Source organism: Tilletiopsis washingtonensis, assembly GCF_003144115.1.
Source record: "Tilletiopsis washingtonensis strain MCA 4186 unplaced genomic scaffold FA09scaffold_4, whole genome shotgun sequence".
In the NCBI taxonomy this organism is placed as follows: Eukaryota; Fungi; Basidiomycota; class Exobasidiomycetes; order Entylomatales; genus Tilletiopsis; species Tilletiopsis washingtonensis.
The window spans coordinates 738,469-749,585 of NW_020312001.1; the positions used below are offsets into that span (position 1 = coordinate 738,469).

At 67.7% G+C, this 11,117-nt stretch overlaps 5 protein-coding genes across 5 annotated transcripts; 2 read left to right on the forward strand and 3 right to left on the reverse strand.

The window, feature by feature from the left end:
* Positions 1-24: 24 nt before the first annotated feature.
* Positions 25-1,509, reverse strand: FA09DRAFT_328289 (putative 25 kd subunit of DNA-directed RNA polymerases I, II and III). The gene is made up of 5 exons (XM_025741712.1): positions 1,303-1,509; positions 650-913; positions 385-524; positions 230-327; positions 25-170 (listed from the first exon to the last, which is right to left on the reverse strand). The coding sequence occupies exons 1-5, from the start codon at positions 1,372-1,374 to the stop codon at positions 124-126; spliced, it is 621 nt and encodes a 206-aa protein (XP_025600464.1). The 5' UTR covers positions 1,375-1,509; the 3' UTR covers positions 25-123.
* Positions 1,510-1,708: 199 nt separating this feature from the next.
* Positions 1,709-2,675, reverse strand: FA09DRAFT_358930 (Ctr-domain-containing protein). Its single transcript, XM_025745028.1, has 3 exons — positions 2,514-2,675; positions 2,414-2,444; positions 1,709-2,226 (listed from the first exon to the last, which is right to left on the reverse strand). The coding sequence occupies exons 1-3, from the start codon at positions 2,565-2,567 to the stop codon at positions 1,739-1,741; spliced, it is 573 nt and encodes a 190-aa protein (XP_025600465.1). The 5' UTR covers positions 2,568-2,675; the 3' UTR covers positions 1,709-1,738.
* Positions 2,676-3,233: 558 nt separating this feature from the next.
* FA09DRAFT_328291 (hypothetical protein) lies at positions 3,234-5,559 on the forward strand. The gene has a single exon (XM_025741713.1). The coding sequence runs from the start codon at positions 3,442-3,444 to the stop codon at positions 5,446-5,448; it is 2,007 nt and encodes a 668-aa protein (XP_025600466.1). The 5' UTR covers positions 3,234-3,441; the 3' UTR covers positions 5,449-5,559.
* Positions 5,560-5,890: 331 nt separating this feature from the next.
* On the forward strand, positions 5,891-7,858 carry FA09DRAFT_328292 (hypothetical protein). The gene is made up of 7 exons (XM_025741714.1): positions 5,891-6,013; positions 6,089-6,396; positions 6,773-6,883; positions 6,938-7,186; positions 7,244-7,392; positions 7,453-7,601; positions 7,663-7,858. Exons 1-7 carry the CDS (start codon positions 5,932-5,934, stop codon positions 7,704-7,706), a joined length of 1,092 nt encoding a protein of 363 aa, XP_025600467.1. The 5' UTR covers positions 5,891-5,931; the 3' UTR covers positions 7,707-7,858.
* A 17-nt stretch (positions 7,859-7,875) lies between these two features.
* On the reverse strand, positions 7,876-10,934 carry FA09DRAFT_328293 (BAH-domain-containing protein). The gene is made up of 5 exons (XM_025741715.1): positions 9,895-10,934; positions 9,114-9,841; positions 8,453-9,063; positions 8,125-8,394; positions 7,876-8,061 (listed from the first exon to the last, which is right to left on the reverse strand). Exons 1-5 carry the CDS (start codon positions 10,909-10,911, stop codon positions 7,979-7,981), a joined length of 2,709 nt encoding a protein of 902 aa, XP_025600468.1. The 5' UTR covers positions 10,912-10,934; the 3' UTR covers positions 7,876-7,978.
* Between the last annotated feature and the right edge of the window lie 183 nt (positions 10,935-11,117).

Consider the following 11,117-nt stretch of genomic DNA (forward strand, 5'->3'; position numbering starts at 1 on the left):
AACGGAGCAGCGCGACGTGCGCCGGCGTGCTTGAGATGGTGCAGGAGTAGTATTACAGAAGTGACGAGATTGCAGCGCGCTGGCGCTTATGAGGCAGATGGCGGACGAAGCGGCGGGCACGCTTCACATGCAGATGCGGTACGAGCAGTAGCGGCCGGACGTCTCGGATGCTGCAGGGCAAGGAGGGCGTCAGTCTGCGGCGCATACGTCTGGACAGCGTGGCACGCACGCCGGGTGATCTTGACAACTTGCCCGCGCTTCATGCCAAAGTAGCGCGCGACGGGGTCGTCGGGCAGAATGCGCGGCAGCTGCGTCTCCTTGAGCCGACTGAGAAGGAGTGTCAGGCTGAGGCGTCTCTGCGGCAACGCTAGGCGCAGCACTCACTACCGCTGCAGCAGCTCTGCCTTCTGCTCGGGTGTCATGACGTCGTGCCGCGGCACGAGGTGGTGCTGCGTGATGTTGACGAGCAGGCTCGTCTCCTGGAAATCCTCCAGCGTGAACTGCAGCCGCATCGCCTCGATGACCTGCGCAGGCGTATGTGAGCACTACAGCTGTGCAGGCAACACCCAGCGCGCAGCAGACTGTCGTCCGTAGCCTGCTCTGTGCAGACGCCCGCCCACCTCACTCCTGCGCGCTGTCAAGCACTCACTTTCCGCGCGCTCGCCGTCATCTTGTCCGACCAGATGATGATGCCTGCACTGATGTCGTGCGTCTCGAGTGTCTGCACAAATGTGCGCATCGTCTTGACGCCGACATTGCGCTCGTCCGCGTAGAAGACAAAGATCTTGGCGCCCGAGCCGGGCGACTCGCACCAGAAGTTGAGCGCCTTGCGGTCCACGCTGCCGTTGGCAGCGAACTCGGACTTGAAATCGTCGAGCGACAGCTCGATCTCGTGCGGCGCGACGGTGTAGCCCTGCGCAGCGAACGCAGCATCAGCAAATGCTGCCAGACTCATCTCTCCCTTCCGTGCACGCAAGCAGCAGCCAGCCTGCTCGACCGGCTGCCTTCTACAACTGAACATCACGAACAGGCGTGCCGCGCGACATCACAGCAGCCTCGCATTGCCGTGCTTGCGGACGTGAACCATCCGACAGCTGTCGCTTCTGTCACTGTGTAGCAGCTTCTCGCTTTCGCTCTCTGCGACTCCTCAGTCGCAGGGCATGGCCATCCCGCGCTGCGCCTGCCCATGGCACCTCTGTCTTGTCCGAGCCGCCTCCTCATCAAGCTCCTCCACCGCCCGCGCCCGCGCAGCCCGTCGCTCAGCCGTGGCGATCCTGCTCCAGTGCCCGCCAGCATACTCACGCGGTCGCGCACAAGCTCGTGGATGGTGCGGTTGACGCGCCAGAGGCGCGCCGTCTCACGCTCGTCCTCCATCCTTGGCGCAAGCGGGCGGCGCGCACGAGGAGTGCGCTAGCAGATTCGTGGGATGCGAGAAGCGCGCGAACAAGCGGAGAGAGCAGTGCGGTGGAGATGAGAAGCGCACAGGCGTAGAGTGGCGTGAGCGAGAGGTGGAGCGGTGCAGGTGCGAGGTGATGGAGGCTGGAAGACTGCAGCTGGAGGCCGGACTGCCCGAAACGAGCGGCGTGCGGCCGAAATCTGGAGCTTCACGCGCGCGGGAGTCGCACGCGCGCCCCGCCAACGCCGTGCCGGCCGAGAGGCACTCCACCAGCCGGCCTCGATATTAGCCCCTCGCCAACGCCGGCAGTGACAGACAGTGACATAATCTCATTCAAATCCCTCAGGCACAGCATGTCGGCGCCTCATTGGACGCCACCACGACAGCCTGCTGCTGCTTCGGCGGCGCGGCACCGCCCGGCAGGCACGGCGGCTGCGCGGCGATGCCGATCGTCACCTCGAGCCAGTCGCAGAGGAACTTGCCGAGCCCGGCGCCGACGACGAGGCTGAGGAAGATGTAGCCGTTGAAGTACATGGCGAGCAGCATGAGCAGGTACGCCAGGCCGAACTGTGCCGCGTGCAGCACGGCGCGCACCAGCTGCTGCGGCGCAGACGCCCGGAACGTCACGCTCGTCGACGTGGACGGCGACGCCACGGCCCGCGCCTTGGCCTGCGCAGCGACGTGCCGCTGGAACTGCGCCGCAAGGAAGACGTCGTACTCGCGCGCCGCTCGCCGCAGCGCCTCGAGCACGACGACGAGCAGCGCCACGCCGATGCACGAGGCGGCAAAGGCGCCGCGCGACTTGACGTGCCAGCTAGACGCCAAGAAGCCTGAGCAGCTGCGTCAGCCATGGCCATCTCAAAGCGGGACGACGAAGTGATCGAGTGTGGCCCATTGAGCTGTCCGCCGAGAGCGCATCGCCGCTTGTACCTGGCAGCGCTGACAAGACGAAGTTGCGCCAGCTCTCCACACGCCGCCCTCCTCGCCCCACCTCGCAGCCCTTTCCCAGATACTCACAGGCATCGATGGTGTACCAGTTCCACAGCATCTACCATGGCCAGCGAGCGCAGCGTCAGTCACTGCCGCAGCGAACCCGTCAGCGCGCCGGCTGCCTCACCGAGATCTTGCACGACGCGGCATCGCCGCCCATGTCCATGCCGCTGTGGCTCATGATGGAAGGCCAGAGGCAGGCGTAGAAGTGGAGGCGAGGTCCCGAGAAGAAGGCGAAGCGTGCAGCGAGTGTGCGAGTGGCTCGTGAGACGCGAGTGGAGCGGAAGGTGGAGCGTGCGGTGAGAGAGGAGACGGGGCGGCGACGCGCTTGATATGGACGGGACCTGCGTCCGAAGTGGCACGTCGAATAAGGGTGATGCTTGCGCGGTGACAGTCCGAGACGCACCTCGGACCACACTCCGCACCGTCGGCTGATCTTGGCGCTCCAGCGCAGCAGCTCTCAACAAGCTCGCGATTTGAGCGCGCCACCGCACGCCGGAGCACGCTGCGGGAAGCGCGAAGGTGGCCGCGACGCGGTCGAAAAGGCGCCGAGAAAAGGCGCCGAGGAGTATGTGGCGCGGCCCGAGCACCCGCGGCCGGACCCAGCCTCAGCGCTCTGCCTAGCCCAATCGGAATCGTGAAGCAGCCTGCAGACAGACCCCTTGCGTCGCCTTAGCTTGTAGACAGCCTTATGCTGCAGCAAGGGCGAGCAGCATCGGGCCGGAGCCTCTCGAAGGAGTTGCTTGGCTCGCGACTGTAGGTGCGCGAAAGGCTCCGGCGCCGCGCGGCGTGGACGTGCTGGCGTGTGGCGCGCCGCCGCGGCGCCGGCCCCTTCTTCCTTCTCACTCCGCCGTTCCTGCTCTTGCACCCTATCTCTCCTCCCGGCCACTTCGCAGGCTGTCACTCGTCGGCTTCCGCTCCGCACATGCTCTGCTTGGCGCCTGTGACTGCTCACTAAACGCTGCGCGCTTCGTGCCTGCTGCGGCATAAGAAGCTGCTCGCACGCCGACGCCGGTCCTCCTCCTCCCTCGCACTCCTCCGTCCCACCTCGCGCAATGGCCCTCGCGTCCGTGCCCGCCCTAGCGGCGCGCCACATCCAGGACTACGGCGCCGCCAACACGACGCTGCAGCCGCACTGGGGCTACGCCTCGCGTGTGCTGCCGTGCACCAACGACGCCGGCTCGTGCGCCTACCTCGACCTCGTCTACGGCGCGCACGACCGCGGCATGATCTACACCGGCGTGATCTACGCCACCGTCGGCGTCGTGCTCCTCGTCGCTGCCATCTCGCACCGTGCACGGCGGCGCGCCGCGCTCGAGGACGAACTGCAGGCCGTTGCTGGCGCCGAGAAGACGAGCCACCAATCCAGCGTGGCGCCAGCCTCCGCTCGCCTTGCCGGCGCCGCTGCTGCCTTCTCGCGCCGGCATCTGCTGCTCGACACGGCCAACTCGCCGGTGCTGCGCCGCATCTTCGGCCGCACGACGCGCCTGCAGCTCGTCATCCTCGCCGGCATCCTCGGCTACCTGCTGCTGTGGTCGTTCCTCGGCATGACGTACCAGATGTGGATCACGCCCGTCAAGTCGCGCCCGGGCCTGCACAACACGCGCTCAACGCTCGGCCCATGGTCGGACCGCGTGGGTGTGCTGGCCTTCGCCCTGACGCCCTTCTCCGTGCTGCTCGCCACGCGCGAGTCGCTCCTCTCGCTCGCGACGGGCGTGCCGTACCAGCACTTCAACTTCCTGCACCGCTGGCTCGGCCACATCATCTTTGTGCAGTCGGCGCTGCACACCATCGGCTGGACCATCATCGAGGTGCGCCTCTACCAGCCGCAGCCGAGCGTGGCGCGCGAGTGGATCCGGCAGCGCTACATGATCTGGGGCGTCGTGGCGATGATCCTGCTGCTGCTGCTCTGGGTCCTGGCGCTGCCCGTCGTGATCCGCCGCACGGGCTACGAGTTCTTCCGCAAGGCGCACTACGTGCTCGCCATGGTCTATATCGGCGCCTGCTGGGGCCACTGGGCGCAGCTCAACTGCTTCCTGATCCCCGGCCTCGCGCTCTGGTTCGTCGACCGCGCCGTGCGCCTCGGCCGCTCGGCGCTGCTGCACTACAACTTCCTCTCGCCGGAGAGCACGCGCATGGGCCTCGCCGCCGCACAGGCCAGCATCACGCGCTTCCCTGGCAGCGGCAGCGAGGGCGACGTGCTGCGCCTCGAGTTCGAGCACCCGCAGCAGCCGTGGCGCGTCGGCCAGCACTTCTTCCTCTGCTTCCCCGAGCTGAGCCTCTGGCAGTCGCATCCCTTCACGCCCGTCAGCGTGCCGCGCCTCGAGGACGGACACACACGCCACGCCTACATCCTGCGCGCCAAGGCCGGCCAGACCAAGGCACTCGCCGCCCTCGCCGAGCGCAAGCTCTCTGCCGGACCCGACGCCAAGACTGCAGTCGTGCTCACCGGGCCATACGGACGCGACGTCACCGCCGACATCAAGCGCTCCGAGAACGTCCTCTGCGTGGCTGGAGGCACTGGCATCACCTACGTGCTCCCAGCGCTGCTGGCGCTTGCGCGGCGGCGGCACAGCGGCGGCGGCGCGAGCGGCGCTCTGCAGCTCGTGTGGGTCGTGCGCCGGCACACGGACGCCGCCTGGGTCGAGCCGGAGCTGCAGGAGCTGCGGCAGTACGGCGATGTCGAGGTGTGCGTGTGCGCCACGCGCGACGAGACGAGCACGGGCACGAGCGTCGCTGCGCTGCTGCCGTCGTCGAAGGAGAGCGCCGAGCTTGAGCTCTCGGACAAGGCCAGCGGCACATCGCTCAGCCACGAGGGCGTCGCCGAGATGGCGCTCGGCAGCAACGCGCAGGCGCAGCGGCGGCCCGACGTGGCGGCGCTGGTGCGTGCCTTTGCCGCGCGGCAGGCTGCCGGCGCCAGCGTCGTGCTCGCGAGCGGGCCGGGCGAGATGCTGTCGGACGTGCGCGCGGGCGTGGCGGCGAGCAACGATGCGGCGCGCGTGTGGCAGGGCGACGTGCGGCATGCCGTGCGCCTCGAGTGCGACGAGCGCATGGAGTGGTGATGGAACAGCTGTCACGCATGGGTATTCAATGTCATCGTCGTGCAAGCAAGACGTGTGTGTGCGAGTGTGTGCGGGCGGTGGAGGTCGTGGTGCGGAACGAGGGACCGATGTGGGAGCACTCTAGCCAAGCACTGCGAATACACTTTTGACCGGCATGCTTTGTACTTGCCGCCGCTGCATAGTTGTATTCAGGCGCGTGCTTTCGCTTGGCCGCGGCCGGCCGGCCCGTCGCGCCTCGCACGCTGTGCAGATCTCGCCTCTCACCTTTCACCCAGCGTCGCGCTTCACTTCCTTCCTCCACCGCCGCCGCTCCATCTCCACCTCTCACACCCCAGCGCCGCCTTTCACCTCTACTGCGTCTCATCTGCGTCTTATCTGCGTGCAACGTCTGCGCCGCACGCCCGATCCCGCGCGGCCTCGCACATCGCTGCGCCCTTTGCCGCCTCAGCTCCGCTCGCAGCGCTCTAGCTTGACGAGCCCGCCATGGCTGGAGTCGGCGGCCGCAGCGTCGCGCGTGTCTACGCCGGCGCCAACGAGAAGCACGGCCGGCAGTGGTGGGACTATGGTGCGTTGAGCGCTGCCACGGCGGCTTATGTGTCTTGCTGAGCGCTCGCGGCTCGTGCCCTCTTTCCTCTCGCAGACAACCTGGTGGTGCAGTGGGGCACGCAGGACAACTACGAGATTCTGCGCAAGGTCGGCCGCGGCAAGTACAGCGAGGTGTTCGAGGGCGTCAACGTCGCCGGCACGGCCGTCGGTGCGGGCGCCGGCGCGGGCGCGGCCCCCAATGCGCCGCCGGCCGCTGCGGCGCCGCGCGGGCCGGACAAGTGCATCATCAAGGTGCTGAAGCCCGTCAAGAAGAAGAAGATCAAGCGCGAGATTAAGATTCTGCAGAACCTGGCGGGCGGCCCGAACGTCGTTGGTCTGCTGGACGTGGTCAGAGATCCGCAGGTGAGTGGTAGCGCGGGGGCAGGGCGGAGAGGGCAAAAGCGGTGCCGCGCATTGGTAGCAGTGAGGCAGCGGCGGCGGCACGGAAGGGCAGCGGCGACGGCATGGAAGGAGCGCTCGCTCCAGGCTGCTGCGCGGACGGGATGAGCTGGCTTGTCGTGCCAAGCCTGTGCGCATAGGTCAGGCATTCGCACGGCGTCGTGCACTAGGCGCGGCGAGCGTGTGCTTGAGACAGCTGGACGGCGCGCAGCGCAAAAGCGCGGTGAAGCGTCAGTCAAGCCGCCAGTGTGGGCGTCTGGTCCTCGCAGTGCGCTTGCGCGCGCCGTGCCTGCGTCCCCTTGCTGCTGTCGACACACGTCTGACGCACTGGCCTGCGCAGTCGAAGACGCCGTCGATCATCACCGAGTACGTGAACAACACGGACTTCAAGATCCTGTACCCCAAGTTCACCGACTTCGACGTGCGCTTCTACATGTTTGAGCTGCTGAAGGTGAGCTGGCCGCGCGCGCACTGGCCCGCCGCACACTCTGACATCCCTGCGCAGGCGCTTGACTTCTGCCACTCACGAGGCATCATGCACCGCGACGTCAAGCCGCACAACGTCATGATCGACCACGAGAAGCGCAAGCTGCGCCTCATCGACTGGGGCTTGGCCGAGTTCTACCACCCGTACACGGAGTACAACGTGCGCGTGGCGAGCCGCTACTTCAAGGGGCCCGAGCTGCTCGTCGACTTCCAGGAATACGACTACAGCCTCGACATGTGGAGCCTGGGCTGCATGTTTGCGAGCATGGTGGGTTTGCTGCCGGCTGCCGTTGCGCCGAGCCGTGCTGATCGCAGTGCCCGGCAGATCTTCCGCAAGGAGCCCTTCTTCCACGGCCACGACAACTACGACCAGCTGGTGAAGATCTGCAAGGTGCTCGGCACCGACGAGCTGTACACGTACCTGGAGAAGTACGACATCGAGCTCGACCCGCAGTACGACGACATCCTCGGCCGGTACGTCTGTGCAGGACTCAACCGCACCGCTACGCTCGCTCACCTGTCTTCCCCCCGCAGATACCAGCGCAAGCCGTGGTCGCGCTTCATCACGTCGGAGAACCAGCGCTACGTGTCCAACGAGGCCATCTCGTTCCTCGACAGCCTGCTGCGCTACGACCACGCCGAGCGGCTCACCGCACAAGAAGCGATGGCACACGCGTACTTCGGTGCGTGGCCGTCGTCTTTGTCGCGGTCTGGCCTCTCTGCTCACACTGCCTTCCTCTCCAGAGCCTGTCAAGGCAGCGGCTGCGCGCGGCGAGGTGCCCTCTTGAGGAGCGAGGCTTGCCCATCCACTCTTTCCTCGCGCTACCTGCCTGCTCTGGCAGCAGCTGTCTTGCCTCCCCCGCGCTGCACGCCGGCCGTCGTTCTCAGCTACACCTGCCCACTCTGTCCCCGTCAAGCTACGTCTCCGCATGTCACACCCTCACGCGCTCGCCGAAATCTGAGCATTCTGAGCTGACTGCGCGAGCATGTGCGATTGACGCGCTGACCTCTGACGTAGGATTTATGGGTGACGATGGGAGCATGCAGGAAGGGGGGAGGCTCAGAGCGCTGTGGGCGCAGCGGGCTCGACGCTGAGGAAGTGCGAGAGGTGCTCGGCGGAGCGGTCGAGGGAGTCTGAAAACGCTGCAGTTGCGAGAGCGAGTTAGACGATGCCAGGCGACGTATGCCCAGCGCGAAGCTACTCACCGCGGTCGATGTCGAGACTGGCGACAGGAAGAGACGACAGAACAGACTTGGTCTGGCCCGACGACAGCTTCGGCACGTCGTGACGCCGCGTGGCAGGGCCTGCGCCGTCTGCCCGACGCTGTGCGCGGAAGGCGAGATACTCGAGCGACGGCGTCGGGCGCGGCCCGTTGAGCACGCCTGTGCGGTGCACAGCGTGCTGCGTCGGGCCATCCAAGGGCGCGCCGAGGTACCAGCGCACTCTGCCGGCGTCGTCGCGGTCGAACAGAGCCTCTGCGGAGAGGACTTGCGTCAGTCGCGTGTCGAGCAGACTGCAGCAAAGGAAACTCACGCGTGGCGGGCGGCAGCGTCTCGGTGTACGCGTCGGAGTGGTACGCCGTCAGCACGTCCCACGCCGACGGGATCGGGTAAGGGGCCGCGCGAGGAGCACTCGAGCGCAGCGGCACTTCGGGCGGCAGCATGCGGTCGAAGCCGTTGGAACGGACGTAGGCAAACGCGGCCTGCAGATCGCTCAGGAGACCGAGCGCGAACGAGCCATGCGCGCCAATGGCAACAGCGAGCTCGAGCACGTTGATGGCGCGGCCAGCAACGCCGCCGAGGACGTTGAGGGCCGAGTCGGCAGCGTACGGGCCGTAGCCGGAGCGCAGCTGCTCCAGCAGCGACGCAATGCGCAGCCGCACGCCCTCCTCCGACGTCGGCGGCGGCAGGGCGCGCTGCGGCGGCGGCGGCAGAGGCTGCGGCATCGGCGTGGCTGGCGCTGCTTGCGGCACGACACGCGCGACACGCGCAGGCGTCGCGCCCTGCCGGAAGTCGCTGAGGATCTGCAAGCCCGGCGGCGGCAGACCGTCGGTGAGCTTGCCAGGGCCTGTGAAGCCGAAGGGGCGCAGGAACGGCGAGAGCTGGCGCGGGCCCCACGGATCATTCTCCGGGAAGTAGACGAGGCTGGCCGCATGTCAGCGAACGTCTGGCATCGCGTCCACCGCGGCACTCACTTGTCGATGCCCTTCATGGCGTCCGGCATCGCCTGCGCCCAGTTCTTGATCTTGATGAAGATCTTCAGCTCCGTCTTCCAGCGGTCCTGGCACACGTAGACGCGCTCGGTGCTCTTCCAGCCCGTGCCGTCCTCCGACACCTTCGGCCGGCCGCGCAGGTACTTGCGGTCGAACAGCACGGCGCAGTGGTCGATCAGGTCCGACACTGCGTGCGAGACGAAGACGGCCGTCTTGAACACCTCGTTCTGGCTGAACGTCTTGGTGTGCGAGTGCTCCGTCTCCGAAGGCCGCGCGTACCAGTTGACGAAGATGCGCGGGCCCGTGGGCCCGGTCGTCAGCTTGAAGACGCAGCCAACGTGCGGCCGCCGCGGGTCGCTCGAGGAGGCGAGATGCACCCAGTCGCCGACGCGCACGACACGGCCCTTGTACTCGATCAGCGGCAGCTGGCCAGCCTCTTGCGGCGCCTGCGGCAGCGCGCCGTTGGGCCCGCGGGCGACGGAGGCGTAGTGGCGCAGGCGCGCGTTGGCGGCCTTGGGCTCGCCGGCCGTGATGCTCTGGAAGCAGCGCTGCAGATGCAGCGTGGCGCCGTACGGCGGCATGCCCGGCTCGTGGTACTGCCGGAACGACTCGAACATTTGCAGCACATCGAGCTCGAAGTGATGCGCGGTGGCGTACTCCTTTGCCTCGACCCGCGCGCCGATCGCCTCGAGCGACGTCGGCTTGGCCATCTGGGGATGCGACGTGAGCGCTTAAACCTTACGGGAGAGGAAGCCAGACTCACCCTGGCGAAGAGGCGAGCACCCTCCGGCGTGTCCGGCTCTGGCAGCTTCAACAGCCCTGCCTTCATCGCAAGATTGTGACCTTGTCGGTCGCGCTCCTGCCGCAGCGCCTCGACAATCTTGCCCAGCACCTCCCATCTCTCTGCCTCTCGCGGCTCAGCCATCCAGCCATTACGGCCAGGCGCGCACGTCGCATCAACGTCCTCGAATGGCTCTGAGCTGAGCACCGCCGCTGGCGGGCCTTCTGGCGCAGGCACAAGCGCTGGTACACCTGGTGCGCCTGGTGCGGCGACGACATGAGGCTGCACTGGCATGACAGGGGCCATAGCTGGCGCCACAGGCGCTGCGACGGCTGCCATCCTCGGTGCGGGCGCCCTTGCGACTGTCGGCTTGGAGTCTGGCACATCGTCCGCGTCATACTCGCTCTCGGACGTCGGCTCTTCTTCTGCGGCGGCGAAAGAACCCTGCGCTGCCACAGCGGCAGCGCGCCGTGGCCGGCCCGAGGGCGTCGCACGTGCCGCCGGGCTGTACCCGTCCGACGCCGAGCCATCGTCGTCCTCGTCGCCCTCGTCGTCGTCCTCGGCGACACTGCGCTTGCGCTTGGTGCCGCCGCCGCTCTTGCTCTTGCGCGGCCGCCGCACACTGGGGTCCGGCTCGGGCGTGTTCTCTTCCGGCGGCTCGCCGCGCGCCTTGCGCCGCTCGTTCTCCTGCGCCCGCCAGGCGCGGCGCTCCTTGGCCTCGGCGACGAGGCGCGTCTTGCTGGGCCGGCCCTTGGTGCGCGGCCCGAGCGCCGACTGGAACTGGCCGCGCGCCGCGGGCGGCAGGTGCGACATGGCCGCGCTGCGTTGCGAGCTGGTGCCCGGCGAGGCGGTCATGTCGCCGGCAGCGTCGCGCCGTGCGGATGGCGTGCTGGGCTGCGAGCCCGAGGCGGCGGTGACCTCGAGCGCGGCGCCGAACGGCTGCGCCTGCGTGCGGCGCCGCTTGGACGGCGAGGCGAGGTCGGGAGCGGGCGAGGCCATGGCGCAGGTGGAGTGGGCGAAGGGGAAGGTGCTGGTCAACTGGATGCAAGGCCGCGGGAGCTGGCCGTGCCATGCGCGCGCGACGCGTCAAGAGCCTCCTGCTCGAGAAGATTCGCCGCGAGCGTGTTGATTGGCGCGTGCCAGATGCAGCAGGTGCGCGTCTCGAGCTCTCGCAGCGTGCGTGCCTGGCCACGCGCCGTGTTGGC